General features: G+C 53.1%; 1 protein-coding gene across 1 annotated transcript; it reads right to left on the bottom strand.

The window, feature by feature from the left end:
- Positions 1–17,160: 17,160 nt before the first annotated feature.
- LOC121845030 (keratin-associated protein 16-1-like) lies at positions 17,161–19,221 on the bottom strand. Its single transcript, XM_042315734.1, has 4 exons — positions 18,546–19,221; positions 18,273–18,493; positions 17,637–18,187; positions 17,161–17,581 (listed from the first exon to the last, which is right to left on the bottom strand). Exons 1-4 carry the CDS (start codon positions 19,219–19,221, stop codon positions 17,161–17,163), a joined length of 1,869 nt encoding a protein of 622 aa, XP_042171668.1.
- Between the last annotated feature and the right edge of the window lie 262 nt (positions 19,222–19,483).

Raw genomic sequence — 19,483 nt, 5'->3', positions numbered from 1 at the left:
CCACATTAACCTGACCCACATGTCACATCAACCCTGACCACATCGACCTGACCACATGTCCACATCACCCTGACCACATCACCCTGACCACATCACCTGACCACCTGCCACATCGACCTGACCACATGTCACATCGACCTGACCACACATCAACCTGACCACATGTCACATAAACCTGACCATCATCACCTGACCACATCAGCCTGACCACATGTCACAAAAACCTGACCACATCAACCTGACCATATCAACCTGACCTGACTTAACCTGACCACATCAGCTGACCACATTAACCCGACCACATGTTACATCAACCTGATACATCCACCTGACACATCCACCTGACCACATCAACCTGACCACATGTCACATCAACCTGACCACACCAACCTGACCACATGTCCATGACCACACATCGACCTGACCACATGTCACATAACCTGACCACATCACCTGACCCATCACCCTGACACATAAACCTGACCACATCAACCTGACCACATCGACCACACCACAAAAACCTGACCATCAACCTGACCACATGTCACATCACCCTGACTACATCACCCTGACACATTAACCCGACCACATGTTACATCAACCTGACCACATGTCACATCAACCTGACCTCATCAATCTGACCACATGTCACATCAACCTGACCACATCAACCTGACCACATGTCACATCATCCTGACCACATTAACCTGACCATGTCACATCACCTGACCACATTACCCTGACCACATCACCTGACCACATCAACCCTGACCACATCACCTGACCACATCGACCTCACAACCTGATCACATCGACCTGACCACATATCACATCGACCTGACCACATGTCACATCACACACAACCTGACCACATGTCACATCAACCTGACCACATTACCCTGACCACATGTCACATCAACCTGACCACATCAACCTGACCATATCATGTCACATTAACAACCATCAACTACATCAATTAACTGACCACATCAACGTGACCACATCAACCTGACCATTAACCACCTGACCACATCATCACTGACCACATCCACCTGACCACATCCACCTGACCACATCAACCTGACCATGTCACACCAACCTGACCACATGTCACACCAACCTGACCACATTACCCCGACCACATGTCACATCAGCCATGGATCCACTGTCACATCAACCTGACTACATCAACCTGACCACATCAACCTGACCACATCCACCTGACACATCCACCTGACCACATCAACCTGACCACATCAACCTGACCACATGTCATCACCACCCTGACCACATCAACCTGACCACATGTCACAACCTGACCATCATGACCACATCCACCTGACCACCATCAAACTGACCACATCAACCTGACCACATGTCAAACTGACCACATCAACCTGACCACATTTCAACCATCATTACACCTGACCATCAACCTGACCACACCACATGTCACATCACCTGACCACTGTCCATCAACCTGACCACATCAACCTCGACCACATGTCACATCAACCTGGCATCAACCTCGACCACATGTCACATCACCTGACCACATGTCACATCACCTGACCACATCACCTGACCACATCACCCCTGACCACATCACCCACATCAACCTGACCACTTGTCACATCAACCTGACCACATCAACCTCGACCACTTGTCCCATCAACCTGGCCCACATCAACCTCGACCACATGTCACATCAACCTCGACCATGTCACATCACCTGACCACATCACCCTGACCACATCGTCACCATGTCATATCAACCTGACCACATTAACCTGACCACATCAACCTGACTACATGTCACATCAACCTGACTACATCAACCTGACTACATCAACCTGGCCACACCTGACCACACCAACCTGACCACATCAACCTGACCACATCAACCTGACCACATCAACCTTACCACATCAACCTCGACCACTTGCCCATCAACCTGACCACATCAACCTGACCACATCAACCTCGACCACATGTCACATCAACCTCACTACATGAATCTGAGCACATGTCACATCAACCTGACCACATTAACCTCGACCACTTGTCACATCAACCTGACCACATCGGCCTGACCACATGTCACATCACCCTGACCACATCACCTGACCACATCACCCTGACCACATCACCTGACCACATAACCCTGACCACATCACCCTGACCACATCGACCTGACCACATGTCACATCGGCCTGACCATGTCACATCGACCTGACCACATCAGCCTGACCACATCAACCATGACCACATACTGACAGCCTGACCACATCAGCCTGACCACATGTCACATTACCTGACCACATCAACCTGACCATATCAACCTGACCACATTAACCTGACCACATCAGCGTGACCACATCAACCCCGACCACATCAACCTGACCACATCAGCCTGACCCATCCACCTGACCACATCCACACTGACCACATCAACCTGACCACATGTCACATCAACCTGACCACCAACCTGACCACATCAACCTGACCACATCAACCTGACCACATGTCACATCAACCTGACCACATCAACCTGACCACATGTCACATAAACCTGACCACTTCAACCTGACCCATCAACCTGACCACATGTCACACCAACCTGACCACATGTCACACCAACCTGACCACTTGTCACATCAACCTGACCACATCAACCTGACCATGTCAATCAAACCCGACCACATCAACCAGACCACATGTCACATCACCTGACCACATCAACCGACCACATGACCACAACCTGACCACATGTCACATCCACTGACCACTGTCACATCACCCTGACCCATCAACCTCGACCACTTGTCACATCAACCTGGCCACATCAACCTGACCACATGTCACATCAACCTGACCATCACCCTGACCACATCACCCTGAGCACATCACCCTGACCACATCATCCCACATCACCTGACCACATGTCACATCAACCTGACCACATGTCACATCAACCTGACCACATCAACCTGACCACATCACCTCACCCTGACCACATGTCCACATCACCCTGACCACATGTCACATCAACCTGACCACATGTCACATTGACCACATCAACCTGACCACATCATTCTGACCACATCAACCTCGACCACATCATGACCACATCGACCTGACCATGTCATTCAACCTGACCACATCATTCTGACCACATCATGTCCACATCACCCTGACCACATCGACCTGACCATGTCACATCACCTGACCATGTCACATCAACCTGACCACATGTCATCAACCTGACCACATCAACCTGACCACATCAACCTGACCACATGTCACATCAACCTGACCACATGTCACATCAACCTGACCACTTGTCACATCAACCTGACCTCATCAACTTCGACCACTTGTCACATCAACCTGACCACATCAACCTCGACCACTTGTCACATCAACCTGACCACATCAACCTCGACCACTTGTCACATCACCTGACCACATCAACCTCGACCACATATCACATCAACCTGACCACATCAACCTCGACCACATGTCACATCAACCTCGACCACATGTCACATCACCCTGACCACATTTCCCTGACCACATCACCCTGACCACAACACCCTGACCACATGTCACATCAACCTGACCACATCAACCTGACCACATGTCACATCAACCTGACCACATCAACCTGACCACATGTCACATCAACCTGACCACATCAACCTGACCACATGTCACATCAACCTGACCACATCAACCTGACCACATGTCACATCAACCTGACCACATCAACCTGACCACATGTCACATCAACCTGACCATGTCACATCAACCTGACCACATGTCACATCACCCCACATGACCACATCACCCTGACCACATCACCCTGACCACATCAACCTGACCACATCACCCTGACCACATGTCACATCGACCTGACCAGATGTCACATCGACCTGACCACATGTCACATCGACCTGACCAGATGTCACATCGACCTGACATGTCACATCGACCTGACCACATGTCACATCAACCTGACCACATCAACCTGACCACATCAACCTCGACCACATGTCACATCAACCTGAACACATGTCACATCAACCTGACCACATGTCACATCAACCTGACCACATGACCACATCAACCTGACCACATCAACCTGACCACATCACCTGACCATCACCCTGACCACATCAACCCTGACCACATCACCCTGACCACATCGACCTGACCACATCGACCTGACCACATGTCACATCAACCTGACCACATGTCACATCAACCTGACCACATGACCACATCAACCTGACCACATCAACCTGACCACATCACCCTGACCACATCACCCTGACCACATCACCCTGACCACATCGACCTGACCACATCGACCTGACCACATGTCACATCAACCTGACCACATGTCACATCAACCTGACTACATCGACCTGACTACATCAACCTGACTACATCAACCTGACTACATCAACCTGACTACATCAACCTGACCACATCAACCTGACCACATCAATCTGACCACATCAACCTGACCACATCAACCTGACCACATGTCACATCAAACTGACCACATCAACCTCGACCACTTGTCACATTAACCTGACCACATCAACCTCGACCACATGTCACATCAACCTCGACCACATGTCACATCAACCTCGACCACATGTCACATCAACCTGACCACATGTCACTTCAACCTGACCACATCATTCTGACCACATCAACCTGACCACATGAACATGACCACATCCACCTGACCACATGAACATGACCACATGAACATGACCACATCCACCTGACCACATCAACCTGACCACATCAACCTGACCACATGTCACATCGACCTGACCACATCAACCTCGACCACTTGTCACATCAACCTGACCACATCAACCTCGACCACTTGTCACATCAACCTGACCACATCAACCTCGACCACATATCACATCAACCTGACCACATCAGCCTTGACCACATGTCACATCAACCTGACCACATTTCCCTGACCACATCACCTGACCACAACACCCTGACCACATGTCACATCAACCTGACCACATGTCACATCAACCTGACCACATCAACCTGACCACATGTCACATCAACCTCGACCACATGTCACATCAACATGACCACATCAACCTGACCACATGTCACATCAACCTGACCACATCAACCTGACCACATGTCACATCAACCTGACCACATCAACCTGACCACATGTCACATCAACCTGACCACATCACCCTGACCACATCACCCTGACCACATCACCCTGACCACATCAACCTGACCACATCACCCTGACCACATTGACCTGACCAGATGTCACATCGACCTGACCACATGTCACATCGACCTGACCAGAAGTCACATCGACCTGACAACATGTCACATCGACCTGACCACAGGTCACATCGACCTGACCACAGGTCACATCAACCTGACCACATCAACCTGACCACATCAACCTCGACCACATGTCACATCAACCTGACCACATGTCACATCAACCTGACCACATGTCACATCAACCTGACCACATGACCACATCAACCTGAACACATCAACCTGACCACATCACCCTGACCACATCACCCTGACCACATCACCCTGGCCACATCACCTGACCACATCACCCTGACCACATCGACCTGACCACATCGACCTGACCACATGTCACATCGACCTGACCACATGTCACATCAACCTGACCACATGTCACATCAACCTGACCACATGTCACATCAACCTGACCACATGACCACATCAACCTGACCACATCAACCTGACCACATCAACCTGACCACATGTCACATCAACCTGACCACATCAACCTGACCACATGTCACATCACCCTGACCACATCACCCTGACCACATCACCCTGACCACATCACCCTGACCACATCAACCTGACCACATCACCCTGACCACATCGACCTGACCAGATGTCACATCGACCTGACCACATGTCACATCGACCTGACCAGATGTCACATCGACCTGACAACATGTCACATCGACCTGACCACAGGTCACATCAACCTGACCACATCAACCTGACCACATCAACCTCGACCACATGTCACATCAACCTGACCACATGTCACATCAACCTGACCACATGTCACATCAACCTGACCACATGACCACATCAACCTGAACACATCAACCTGACCACATCACCCTGACCACATCACCCTGACCACATCACCCTGGCCACATCACCCTGACCACATCACCCTGACCACATCGACCTGACCACATCGACCTGACCACATGTCACATCGACCTGACCACATGTCACATCAACCTGACCACATGTCACATCAACCTGACCACATGTCACATCAACCTGACCACATGACCACATCAACCTGACCACATCAACCTGACCACATCACCGTGACCACATCACCCTGACCACATCACCCTGACCACATCGACCTAACCACATCGACCTGACCACATGTCACATCAACCTGACCACATGTCACATCAACCTGACTACATCGACCTGACTACATCAACCTGACCACATCAACCTGACCACATCAATCTGACCACATCAACCTGACCACAACAACCTGACCACATGTCACATCAAACTGACCACATCAACCTCGACCACATGTCACATCAACCTCGACCACATGTCACATCAACCTCGACCACATGTCACATCAACCTCGACCACATGTCACATCAACCTCGACCACATGTCACATCAACCTGACCACATGTCACCTCAACCTGACCACATCATTCTGACCACATCAACCTGACCACATGAACATGACCACATCCACCTGACCACATGAACATGACCACATGAACATGACCACATCCACCTGACCACATCCACCTGACCACATCAACCTGACCACATCAACCTGACCACATGTCACATCGACCTGACCACATCAACCTCGACCACATGTCACACCAACCTGACCACACCAACCTGACCAGACCAACCTGACCACACCAACATGACCACATCAACCTGACCACATGTCATATCAACCTGACCACATCAACCTGACCACATTAACATGACCACATCAACCTGACCACATCAACCTCGACCACATGTCACATCAACCTCAACCACATGTCACATCAACCTCGACCACATGTCACATCAACCTCGACCACATGTCACATCAACCTCGACCACATGTCACATCAACCTGACCACATGTCACTTCAACCTGACCACATCATTCTGACCACATGAACATGACCACATCCACCTGACCACATAAACCTGACCACATGAACATGACCACATCCACCTGACCACATCAACCTGACCACATCAACCTGACCACATGTCACATCGACCTAACCACATCAACCTCGACCACATGTCACAACAACCTGACCACATGTCACACCAACCTGACCACACCAACCTGACCACACCAACCTGACCACACCAAAATGACCACATCAACCTGACCACATCAACCTGACAACATGTCATATCAACCTGAACACATCAACCTGACCACATGAACATGACCACATCAACCTGACCACATCAACCTGACCACATGTCACATCAACCTGACCACATGTCACATCAACCTGACCACATGTCACATCGACCTGACCACATCAACCTGACCACATGTCACATCAACCTGACCACATGACCACATCAACCTGACCACATCAACCTGACCACATCAACCTGACCACATCACCCTGACCACATCACCCTGACCACATCACCCTGACCACATCACCCTGACCACATCGACCTGACCACATCGACCTGACCACATGTCACATCAACCTGACCACATGTCACATCAACCTGACTACATCGACCTGACTACATCAACCTGACCACACCAACCTGACCACACCAACCTGACCACACCAACATGACTACATCAACCTGACCACATGTCACATCAACCTGACCACATCAACCCGACCACATGTCACATCCACCTGACCACATCAACCTGACCACATGTCACATCAACCTGACCACATGTCACATCAACCTGACCACATCAACCCGACCACATGTCACATCACCCTGGCCACATCACCCTGGCCACATCACCCTGACCACATCACCCTTACCACATCGCCCTGACCACATCGCCCTGACCACATCACCCTGACCACATCACCCTGACCACATCACCCTGACCACATCAACCTGACCACATTAACCTGACCACATGTCACATCCACCTGACCACATCCACCTGACCACATCCACCTGACCACATGTCACATCAACCTGACCACATGAACCCGACCACATGTCACATCCACCTGACCATATCAACCTGACCACATGTCACATCAACCTGACCACATGTCACATCAACCTGACCACATTCCTGACCACATGTCACATCACCTAAACCACATCAACCTGACCACATCAGCCTGACCACATGTCACATCAACCTGACCACATTAACCTGACCACATGTCACATCAACCTGACCACATTAACCTGACCACATGTCACATCAACCTGACCACATGTCACATCAACCTGACCACATCAACCTGACCACATGTCACATCACCTAAACCACATCAACCTGACCACATCAACCTGACCACATGTCACATCAACCTGACCACATTAACCTGACCACATGTCACATCAACCTGACCACATTAACCTGACCACATGTCACATCAACCTGACCACATCAACCTCGACCACATGTCACATCAACCTGACCACCTGTCACATCATCCTGACCACATCATCCTGACCACATCATCCTGACCACATCAACCTGACCACTTCAACCTGACCACATCAACCTGACCACATGTCACATCACCTAAACCACATCAACCTGACCACATCAACCTGACCACATGTCACATCAACCTGACCACATTAACCTGACCACATGTCACATCAACCTGACCACATCAACCTGACCACATTTCACATCATCCTAACCACATCATCCTGACCACATCATCCTGACCACATCAACCTGACCACATGTCACATCAACCTGACCACATTAACCTGACCACATGTCACATCAACCTGACCACATTAACCTGACCACATGTCACATCAACCTGACCACATCAACCTGACCACATGTCACATCAACCTGACCACATTAACCTGACCACATGTCACATCAACCTCACCACATTAACCTGACCACATGTCACATCAACCTGACCACATCAACCTGACCACATGTCACATCATCCTGACCACATCATCCTGACCACATCAACCTGACCACATCAACCTGACCACATGTCACATCAACCTGACCACATTAACCTGACCACATGTCACATCACCCTGACCACATCAACCTGACCACATGTCACATCATCCTGACCACATCATCCTGACCACATCAACCTGACCACATGTCACATCAACCTGACCACATTAACCTGACCACATGTCACATCAACCTGACCACATTAACCTGACCACATGTCACATCACCCTGACCACATTAACCTGACCACATGTCACATCAACCTGACCACATCAACCTGACCACATGTCACATCATCCTGACCACATCAACCTGACCACATGTCACATCAACCTGACCTCATTAACCTGACCACATCACCCTGTCCACATCATCCTCACCACTTCATCCTGACAACATCAACCTGACCACACCAACCTGACCACATCAACCTGACCACATGTCACATCATCCTGACCACATCAACCCGACCACATGTCACATCCACCTGACCACATCAACCTGACCACATGTCACATCAACCTGACCACTTGTCACATCAACCTGACCACATCAACCTCGACCACTTGTCACATCAACCTGACCACATCAACCTGACCACATCAACCTCGACCACTTGTCACATCAACCTGACCACATCAACCCGACCACTTGTCACATCAACCTGACCCCATGAATCTGAACACATGTCACATCAACCTGACCACATTAACCTGACCACATGTCACATCATGCTGACCACATCAACCTGACCACATGTCACATCATCCTTACCACATCGACCTGACCACATGACCTGACCATCAACCTGACCACATGTCACATCATCCTTACCACATCGACCTGACCACATCACCGTGAGCACATCACCCTGACCACATCACCCACATCAACCTGACCACATTAACCTGACCACATGTCACATTAACCTGACCACATGTCACATCAACCTGACCACATTAACCTGACCACATGTCACATCATCCTGACCACATCATCCTGACCACATCATCCTGACCACATCAACCTGACCACATCAACCTGACCACATGTCACATCACCTTAACCACATAAACCTGACCACATCAACCTGACCACATGTCACATTAACCTGACCACATGTCACATCAACCTGACCACATTAACCTGACCACATGTCACATCATGCTGACCACATCAACCTGACCACATGTCACATCATCCTTACCACATCGACCTGACCACATCACCCTTTGCACATCACCCTGACCACATCACCCTGACCACATCACCCTGAGCACCTCCCCCTGACCACATCACCCTGACCACATCACCCACATCAACCTGACCACATTAACCTGACCACATGTCACATCAACCTGACCACATTAACCTGACCACATGTCACATCAACCTGACCACATCAACCTGACCACCTGTCACATCATCCTGACCACATCATCCTGACCACATCATCCTGACCACATCAACCCGACCACATCAACCCGACCACATCAACCCGACCACATGTCACATCAACCTGACCACATCAACCTGACCACATGTCACATCTACCTGACCCACGTCAACCTGACCACATGTCACATCACCCTGACCACATCAACCCGACCACATGTCACATCCACCTGACCATATCAACCTGACCACATTTCACATCAACCTGACCACTTGTCACATCAACTTCGACCACATCAACCTCGACCACTTGTCACATCAACCTGACCACTTGTCACATCAACCTGACCACATCAACCTCGACCACATATCACATCAACCTGACCACATGACCACATCAACCTGACCACATCAACCTGACCACATCACCCTGACCACATCAACCCGACCACATGTCACATCCACCTGACCATATCAACCTGACCACGTGTCACATCAACCTGAACACTTGTCAGATCAACTTCGACCACATCAACCTCGACCACTTGTCACATCAACCTGACCACCTCAACCTCGACCACATGTCACATCAACCTCGACCACATGTCACATCAACCTGACCACATGTCACATCAACCTGACCACATCATTCTGACCATATCAACCTGGCCAAACCAACCTGACCACATTAACCTGACCACATCAACCTGACCACATTAACCTGACCACATTAACCTGACCACATCAACCCGACCACATGTCACATCAACCTGACCACATGTCACATCCACCTGACCACATCCACCTGACCACATGTCACATCAACCTGACCACATCAACCCGACCACATGTCACATCCACCTGACCATATCAACCTGACCACATGTCACATCAACCTGACCACATGTCACATCATCCTGACCACATCATCCTGACCACATCAACCTGACCACATGTCACATCAACCTGACCACATTAACCTGACCACATGTCACATCAACCTGACCACATTAACCTGACCACATGTCACATCACCCTGACCACATTAACCTGACCACATGTCACATCAACCTGACCACATCAACCTGACCACATGTCACATCATCCTGACCACATCAACCTGACCACATGTCACATCAACCTGACCTCATTAACCTGACCACATCACCCTGTCCACATCATCCTCACCACTTCATCCTGACCACATCAACCTGACCACATCAACCTGACCACATCAACCTGACCACATGTCACATCCACCTGACCACATCAACCTGACCACATGTCACATCAACCTGACCACATTAACCTGACCACATGTCACATCATGCTGACCACATCAACCTGACCACATGTCACATCATCCTTACCACATCGACCTGACCATATCACCCTTTGCACATCACCCTTTGCACATCACCCTGACCACATCACCCTGAGCACCTCCCTTGACCACATCACCCTGACCACATCACCCTGACCACATCACCCTGAGCACCTCCCCTTGACCACATCACCCTGACCACATCACCCACATCAACCTGACCACATTAACCTGACCACATGTCACATCAACCTGACCACATCAACCTGACCACCTGTCACATCATCCTGACCACATCATCCTGACCACATCAACCTGACCACTTCAACCTGACCACTTCAACCTGACCACATCAACCTGACCACATGTCACATCAACCTCACCACATTAACCTGACCACATGTCACATCAACCTGACCACATCAACCTGACCACATGTCACATCATCCTGACCACATCATCCTGACCACATCAACCTGACCACATGTCACATCAACCTGACCACATTAACCTGACCACATGTCACATCAACCTCACCACATTAACCTGACCACATGTCACATCAACCTGACCACATCAACCTGACCACAAGTCACATCATCCTGACCACATCATCCTGACCACATCATCCTGACCACATGTCACATCAACCTGACCACATTAACCTGACCACATGTCACATCAACCTGACCACATTAACCTGACCACATGTCACATCACCCTGACCACATTAACCTGATCACATGTCACATCAACCTGACCACATCAACCTGACCACATGTCACATCATCCTGACCACATCAACCTGACCACGTCACATCAACCTGACCACATCAACCTGACCACATGTCACATCATCCTGACCACATCATCCTGACCACATCAACCTGACCACATGTCACATCATCCTGACCACATCATCCTGACCACATCAACCTGACCACATGTCACATCATCCTGACCACATCAACCTGACCACATCAACCTGACAACATGTCACATGTGCATTTGCACTAGAATACACATCACACTTCAAATCAAATTCATTTAAATAGCCCTTCTTACATCAGCTGATATCTCAAAGTGCTGTACAGAAACCCAGCCTGAAACACTAAACAGCAAGCAATGCAGGTGTAGAAGCACGGTGGCCTGGAAAAACTCCCTAGAAAGGCAGGAACCTAGGAAGAAACCTAGAGAGGAACCAGGCTATGAGAGGTGGCCAGTCCTCTTCTGGCTGGGCCGGGTGGAGATTATAAACCTAGAGAGGAACCCTGTTATGAGGGGTGGAGATTATAAACCTAGAGAGGAACCAGGTTATGAGGGGTGGAGATTATAAACCTAGAGAGGAACCAGGCTATGAGGGGTGGCCAGTCCTCTTCTGGCTGTGCCAGGTGGAGATTATAACAGAACATGGCCAAGATGTTCAAATGTTCACTAATGACCAACAGGGTCAGATAATAATAATAAGTCAGCACCTCAGGAGTAAATGTCAGTTGGCTTTTCATAGCCGATCATTAGGTATCTCTACCGCTCCTGCTGTCTCTAGAGAGGCGAAAACAGCAGGTCTGGGACGGGTAGCACGTCCGGTGAACAGGTCAGGGTTCCATAGCCGCAGGCAGAACAGTTGAATCTGGAGCAGCAGCACGGCCAGGTGGACTGGGTACAGCAAGGAGTCATCACGTAGTCCTGAGGCATGGTTCTAGGGCTCAGGTCCTCCGAGATAATTAGAGAGAGCATACTAAAATTCACACAGGATAAGACAGGAGAAGTACTCCAGATATAACAAACTGACCCTAGCCCCCCGACACATAAACTACTGCAGCATAAATACTGGAGGCTGAGACAGGAGGGGTCAGGAGACAATGTGTGTAGATTTGACCCTGAGACCACCCTGGTGCTGAACTTTGCCCTTTAGATTTGATCCTGAAGCAAGGCATCTTGAACCACCCTGGTGCTGAACTTTCCCCTTTAGATTTGATCCTGAAGCAAGGCACCTTGAACCACCCTGGTGCTGAACTTTCCCCTTTAGATTTGATCCTGAAGCAAGGCACCTTGAACCACCCTGGTGCTGAACTTTCCCCTTTAGATTTGATCCTGAAGCAAGGCACCTTGAACCACCCTGGTGCTGAACTTTCCCCTTTAGATTTGATCCTGAAGCAAGGCACCTTGAACCACCCTGGTGCTGAACTTTCCCCTTTAGATTTGATCCTGAAGCAAGGCACCTTGAACCACCCTGGTGCTGAACTTTCCCCTTTAGATTTGATCCTGAAGCAAGGCACCTTGAACCACCCTGGTGCTGAACTTTCCCCTTTAGATTTGATCCTGAAGCAAGGCACCTTGAACCACCCTGGTGCTGAACTTTCCCTTTTACATGTAAATGGTGGACATCTTGACACAAATGGGGCCAGCAGGCTTGGATAGGGAGAGATTGGACATGTCCGTTTAACTCTCCAGCCAGCTCTGAGGACGAGGCTTGGGATGCCGTCTGGACCCCAGCTGGTCTGCTCATGCTCTGAGGACGAGGCTTGGGATGCCGTCTGGACCCCAGCTGGTCTACTCATGCTCTGAGGACGAGGCTTGGGATGCCGTCTGGACCCCAGCTGGTCTGCTCATGCTCTGAGGACGAGGCTTGGGATGCCGTCTGGACCCCAGCTGGTCTACTCATGCTCTGAGGACGAGGCTTGGGATGCCGTCTGGACCCCAGCTGGTCTGCTCATGCTCTGAGGACGAGGCTTGGGATGCCGTCTGGACCCCAGCTGGTCTACTCATGCTCTGAGGACGAGGCTTGGGATGCCGTCTGGACCCCAGCTGGTCTGCTCATGCTCTGAGGACGAGGCTTGGGATGCCGTCTGGACCCCAGCTGGTCTACTCATGCTCTGAGGACGAGGCTTGGGATGCCGTCTGGACCCCAGCTGGTCTGCTCATGCTCTGAGGACGCGGCTAGGGATGCCGTCTGAACCCCAGCTGGGATTTTTATTTTTTTGTTGAAGCTGACTTTGTTTGTTTCACACCTGAAATGAGACAAGTGAACGAGTTTCTTCCTGTCTGCCAAGCCGCCACATCACCTCATCTCTCCTGGTTTTGTAAAAACATCATATCCTCAGGCCCGACAGATGCTGGCTAGCAGAGTCTTGCCCTCTGCCAATTAGCACTGTGGCACGTCCCGGGGCACGAGCCGAGAGGCTGGGTCTCTGCAAGAGTGGAGAGGTTGTGCGTCTCTGCTAGAGGGGAGAGGCTGTGCGTCTCTGTAGAGGGGAGAGGCTGTGCGTCTCTGCTAGAGGGGAGAGGCTGTGCGTCTCTGCTAGAGGGGAGAGGCTGTGCGTCTCTGCTAGAGGGGAGAGGCTGTACGTCTCTGCTAGAGGGGAGAGGCTGTGCGTCTCTGCTAGAGGGGAGAGGCTGTGCGTCTCTGTCAGAGGGGAGGGCTGTGCGTCTCTGTCAGAGGGGACAGGCTGTGCGTCTCTGTCAGAGGGGAGAGGCTGTGCGTCTCTGTCAGAGGGGACAGGCTGTGCGTCTCTGTCAGAGGGGAGAGGCTGTGCGTCTCTGTCAGAGGGGAGAGGCTGTGCGTCTCTGTCAGAGGGGAGAGGCTGTGCGTCTCTGTCAGAGGGGAGAGGCTGTACGTCTCTGCTAGAGGGGAGAGGCTGTGCGTCTGCTAGAGGGGAGAGGCTGTGCGTCTCTGTCAGAGGGGAGAGGCTGTGCGTCTCTGTCAGAGGGGAGAGGCTGTGCGTCTCTGTCAGAGGGGACAGGCTGTGCGTCTCTGTCAGAGGGGAGAGGCTGTGCGTCTCTGTCAGAGGGGAGAGGCTGTGCGTCTCTGTCAGAGGGGACAGGCTGTGCGTCTCTGTCAGAGGGGACAGGCTGTGCGTCTCTGTCAGAGGGGAGAGGCTGTGCGTCTCTGTCAGAGGGGACAGGCTGTGCGTCTCTGTCAGAGGGGACAGGCTGTGCGTCTCTGTCAGAGGGGAGAGGCTGTGCATCTCTGTCAGAGGGGAGAGGCTGTGCGTCTCTGTCAGAGGGGAGAGGCTGTGCGTCTCTGTCAGAGGGGAGGGCTGTGCGTCTCTGTCAGAGGGGAGAGGCTGTGCGTCTCTGTCAGAGGGGAGAGGCTGTGCGTCTCTGCTAGAGGGGAGAGGCTGTGCGTCTCTGTCAGAGGGGAGAGGCTGTGCGTCTCTGCTAGAGGGGAGAGGCTGTGCCTCTGTCAGATGGGAGAGGCTGTGCGTCTCTGTCAGAGGGGACAGGCTGTGCGTCTCTGTCAGAGGGGAGAGGCTGTGCGTCTCTGTCAGAGGGGAGAGGCTGTGCGTCTCTGTCAGAGGTGAGAGGCTGTGCGTCTCTGTCAGAGGGGAGAGGCTGTGCGTCTCTGTCAGAGGGGAGAGGCTGTGCGTCTCTGTCAGAGGGGACAGGCTGTGCGTCTCTGTCAGAGGGGACAGGCTGTGCGTCTCTGTCAGAGGGGAGAGGCTGTGCGTCTCTGTCAGAGGGGAGAGGCTGTGCGTCTCTGTCAGAGGGGACAGGCTGTGCGTCTCTGTCAGAGGGGAGAGGCTGTGCGTCTCTGTCAGAGGGGACAGGCTGTGCGTCTCTGTCAGAGGGGACAGGCTGTGCGTCTCTGTCAGAGGGGAGAGGCCCTCCAGCCAGACAGGGATAATACAGGACCTTGTCTCAGCCTGGTCAATGACCTGCCATGTGACATGTTGCCAACAAGTGACTGTATTGGGGTGTGTGGGCACCCACAGAGACGAGCTCCAGCGCCTGTCTGTCTGTAGTTCAGTCTTCATTCTGTAGTGTGGTACCATTAGCCAGGATCACCCTTCAACTATATAAGCAAGGCAACAGGAAACATGTCGTCACCCACGTATGATGCAGCGCCCTTCTGGGCTAATCTGTGTCAATTTATAAATACCTGATGTATGTAGCAGGCCAACGTCACCGAAGCTGGCTGGCAGCAGGAGAAGGTCGGCGAGGCTAGCTGGCAGCAGGAGAAGGTCACGGAGGCTGGCTTGAAGCAGGAGAAGGTCACAGAGGCTGGCTTGAAGCAGGAGAAGGTCACGGAGGCTGGCTTGCAGCAGGAGGAGGTCACGGAGGCTGGCTTGCAGCAGGAGAAGGTCACGGAGTTTGGCCTGCAGCAGGAGTAGGTCACGAGGCTGGCAGCAGGAGGCTGGCTGGAAGCAGGAGAAGGTCACCGAGGCTGGCTGGCAGCAGGATAAGGTCACCGAGGCTGGCAGCAGGAGGCTGGCTGGCAGCAGGAGGCTGGCTTGCAGCAGGAGAATGTCATCGAGGCTGGCTGGCAGCAGGAGAAGGTCACCGAGGCTGGCTGGCAGCAGGAGGAGGTCACCGAGGCTGGCTGGCAGCAGGAGGAGGTCACTGAGGCTGGCTGGCAGCAGGAGGTCACCGAGGCTGGCTGGCAGCAGGAGGTCATGAGGCTGGCTGGCAGCAGGAGGCTGGTTTGCAGCAGGAGGTCACAGAGGCTGGCTGGCAGCAGGAGAGGGTCGCCGAGGTTGGCTGGCAGCCAGAGAAAGTCGCAGAGGCTGGCTGGCAGCTGGACAAGGTCGCAGAGGCTGGCTGGCAGCAGGAGAAGGTCACAGAGGCTGGCTGGCTGGCAGCAAGAGAAGGTCACCGAGGTAGGCTGGCTGGCAGCAGGAGAAGGTCAACGAGGCTGGCTGGCTGGCAGCAGGAGAAGGTCACCGAGGCTGGCTGGCTGGCAGCAGGAGAAGGTCACCCAGGCTGGCTGGCAGCAGGAGGCTGGCTTGCAGCAGGAGAAGGTCACCGAGGCTGGCTTGCAGCAGGAGAAGGTCACAGAGGCTTTCTAGCAGCAGAAGAAGGTCACAGAGGCTGGCTTGCAGCAGGAGGAGGTCACAGAGGCTGGCTTGCAGCAGGAGAAGGTCACGGAGTCTGGCCTGCGGCAGGAGTAGGTCACGAGGCTGGCAGCAGGAGGCTGGCTGGAAGCAGGAGAAGGTCACCGAGGCTGGCTGGCAGCAGGATAAGGTCACTGAGGCTGGTAGCAGGAGGCTGGCTGGCAGCAGGAGGCTGGCTTGCAGCAGGAGGCTGGCTTGCAGCAGGAGAAGGTCACCGAAGCTGGCTGGCAGCAGGAGAAGGTCACTGAGGCTGGCTTGCAGCAGGAGAAGGTCACCGAGGCTGGCTGGCAGCAGGAGGTCACCGAGGCTGGCTGGCAGCAGGAGGTCACGAGGCTGGCTGGCAGCAGCAGGCTGGCTTGCAGCAGGAGAAGGTCGCCGGGGCTAGCTGGCAGCAAGAGAAGGTCACGGAGGCTGGCTAGCAGCAGGAGAAGGTCACGGAGGCTGGCTTGAAGCAGGAGAAGGTCACAGAGGCTGGCTTGAAGCAGGAAAAGGTCACGGAGGCTGGCTGGCAGCAGGAGAAGGTCACGGAGGCTGGCTTGAAGCAGGCGAAGGTCACAGAGGCTGGCTTGAAGCAGGAGAAGGTCACGGAGGCTGGCTTGCAGCAGGAGGAGGTCGCCAAGGCTGGCTGGCAGCAGGAGAAGGTCGCCCGTGGCTGGCTGGCAGCAGGAGCAGGTCGCCCGTGGCTGGCTGGCAGCAGGAGAAGGTCGCCCGTGGCTGGCTGGCAGCAGGAGAAGGTCGCCCGTGGCTGGCTGGCAGCAGGAGAAGGTAGCCCGTGGCTGGCTGGCAGCAGGAGAAGGTCGCCCGCGGCTGGCTGGCAGCAGGAGAAGGTCGCCCGCTGTTGGCTGGCAGCAGGAGAAGGTCGCCCGCGGCTGGCTGGCAGCAGGAGAAGGTCGCCCGCGGCTGGCTGGCAGCAGGAGAAGGTCGCCCGCGGCTGGCTGGCAGCAGGAGAAGGTCACCCGCGGCTGCCTGGCAGCAGGAGAAGGTCGCCCGCGGCTGGCTGGCAGCAGGAGAAGGTCGCCCGCGGCTGGCAGCAGGAGAAGGTCACCCGCGGCTGGCTGGCAGCAGGAGAAGGTTGCCCGCGGCTGGCTGGCAGCAGGAGAAGGTCGCCCGCGGCTGGCTGGCAGCAGGAGAAGGTCGCCTGCGGCTGGCTGGCAGCAGGAGAAGGTCGCCCGCGGCTGGCTGGCAGCAGGAGAAGGTCGCCCGCGGCTGGCTGGCAGCAGGAGAAGGTCGCCCGCGGCTGGCTGGCAGCAGGAGAAGTTCTCCGAGGCTGGCTGGCAGCAGGAGAAGGTCTCCGAGGCTAGCTGGCAGCAGGAGAAGGTCGCCGAGGCTGGCTGGCAGCCAGGCATGCTCCAGAATTGCCCCACAGCATCACCAGGACAGAAAGGAAGTACCATCTTGGAGCCAGGCAGACCCATCTGGGCTGGGCTCAGATCAGAGTAGCTACATGAGGATGAGGTGGGTTCACCTGGAGGTCTGGGGCTGTCAGGCTGCCTTCTGATTGGACCTGGAGTTCTGGGGCTGTCAGGCTGCCTTCTGATTGGACCTGGAGGTCTGGGCCTGTCAGGCTGCCTTCTGATTGGACCTGGAGGTCTGGGGCTGTCAGGCTGCCTTCTGATTGGACCTGGAGTTCTGGGGCTGTCAGGCTGCCTTCTGATTGGACCTGGAGGTCTGGGCCTG

This window comes from Oncorhynchus tshawytscha, unplaced genomic scaffold (assembly GCF_018296145.1).
Source record: "Oncorhynchus tshawytscha isolate Ot180627B unplaced genomic scaffold, Otsh_v2.0 Un_contig_1588_pilon_pilon, whole genome shotgun sequence".
In the NCBI taxonomy this organism is placed as follows: domain Eukaryota; kingdom Metazoa; phylum Chordata; class Actinopteri; order Salmoniformes; family Salmonidae; genus Oncorhynchus; species Oncorhynchus tshawytscha.
This window is presented reverse-complemented; position numbering and strand designations above follow the sequence as displayed.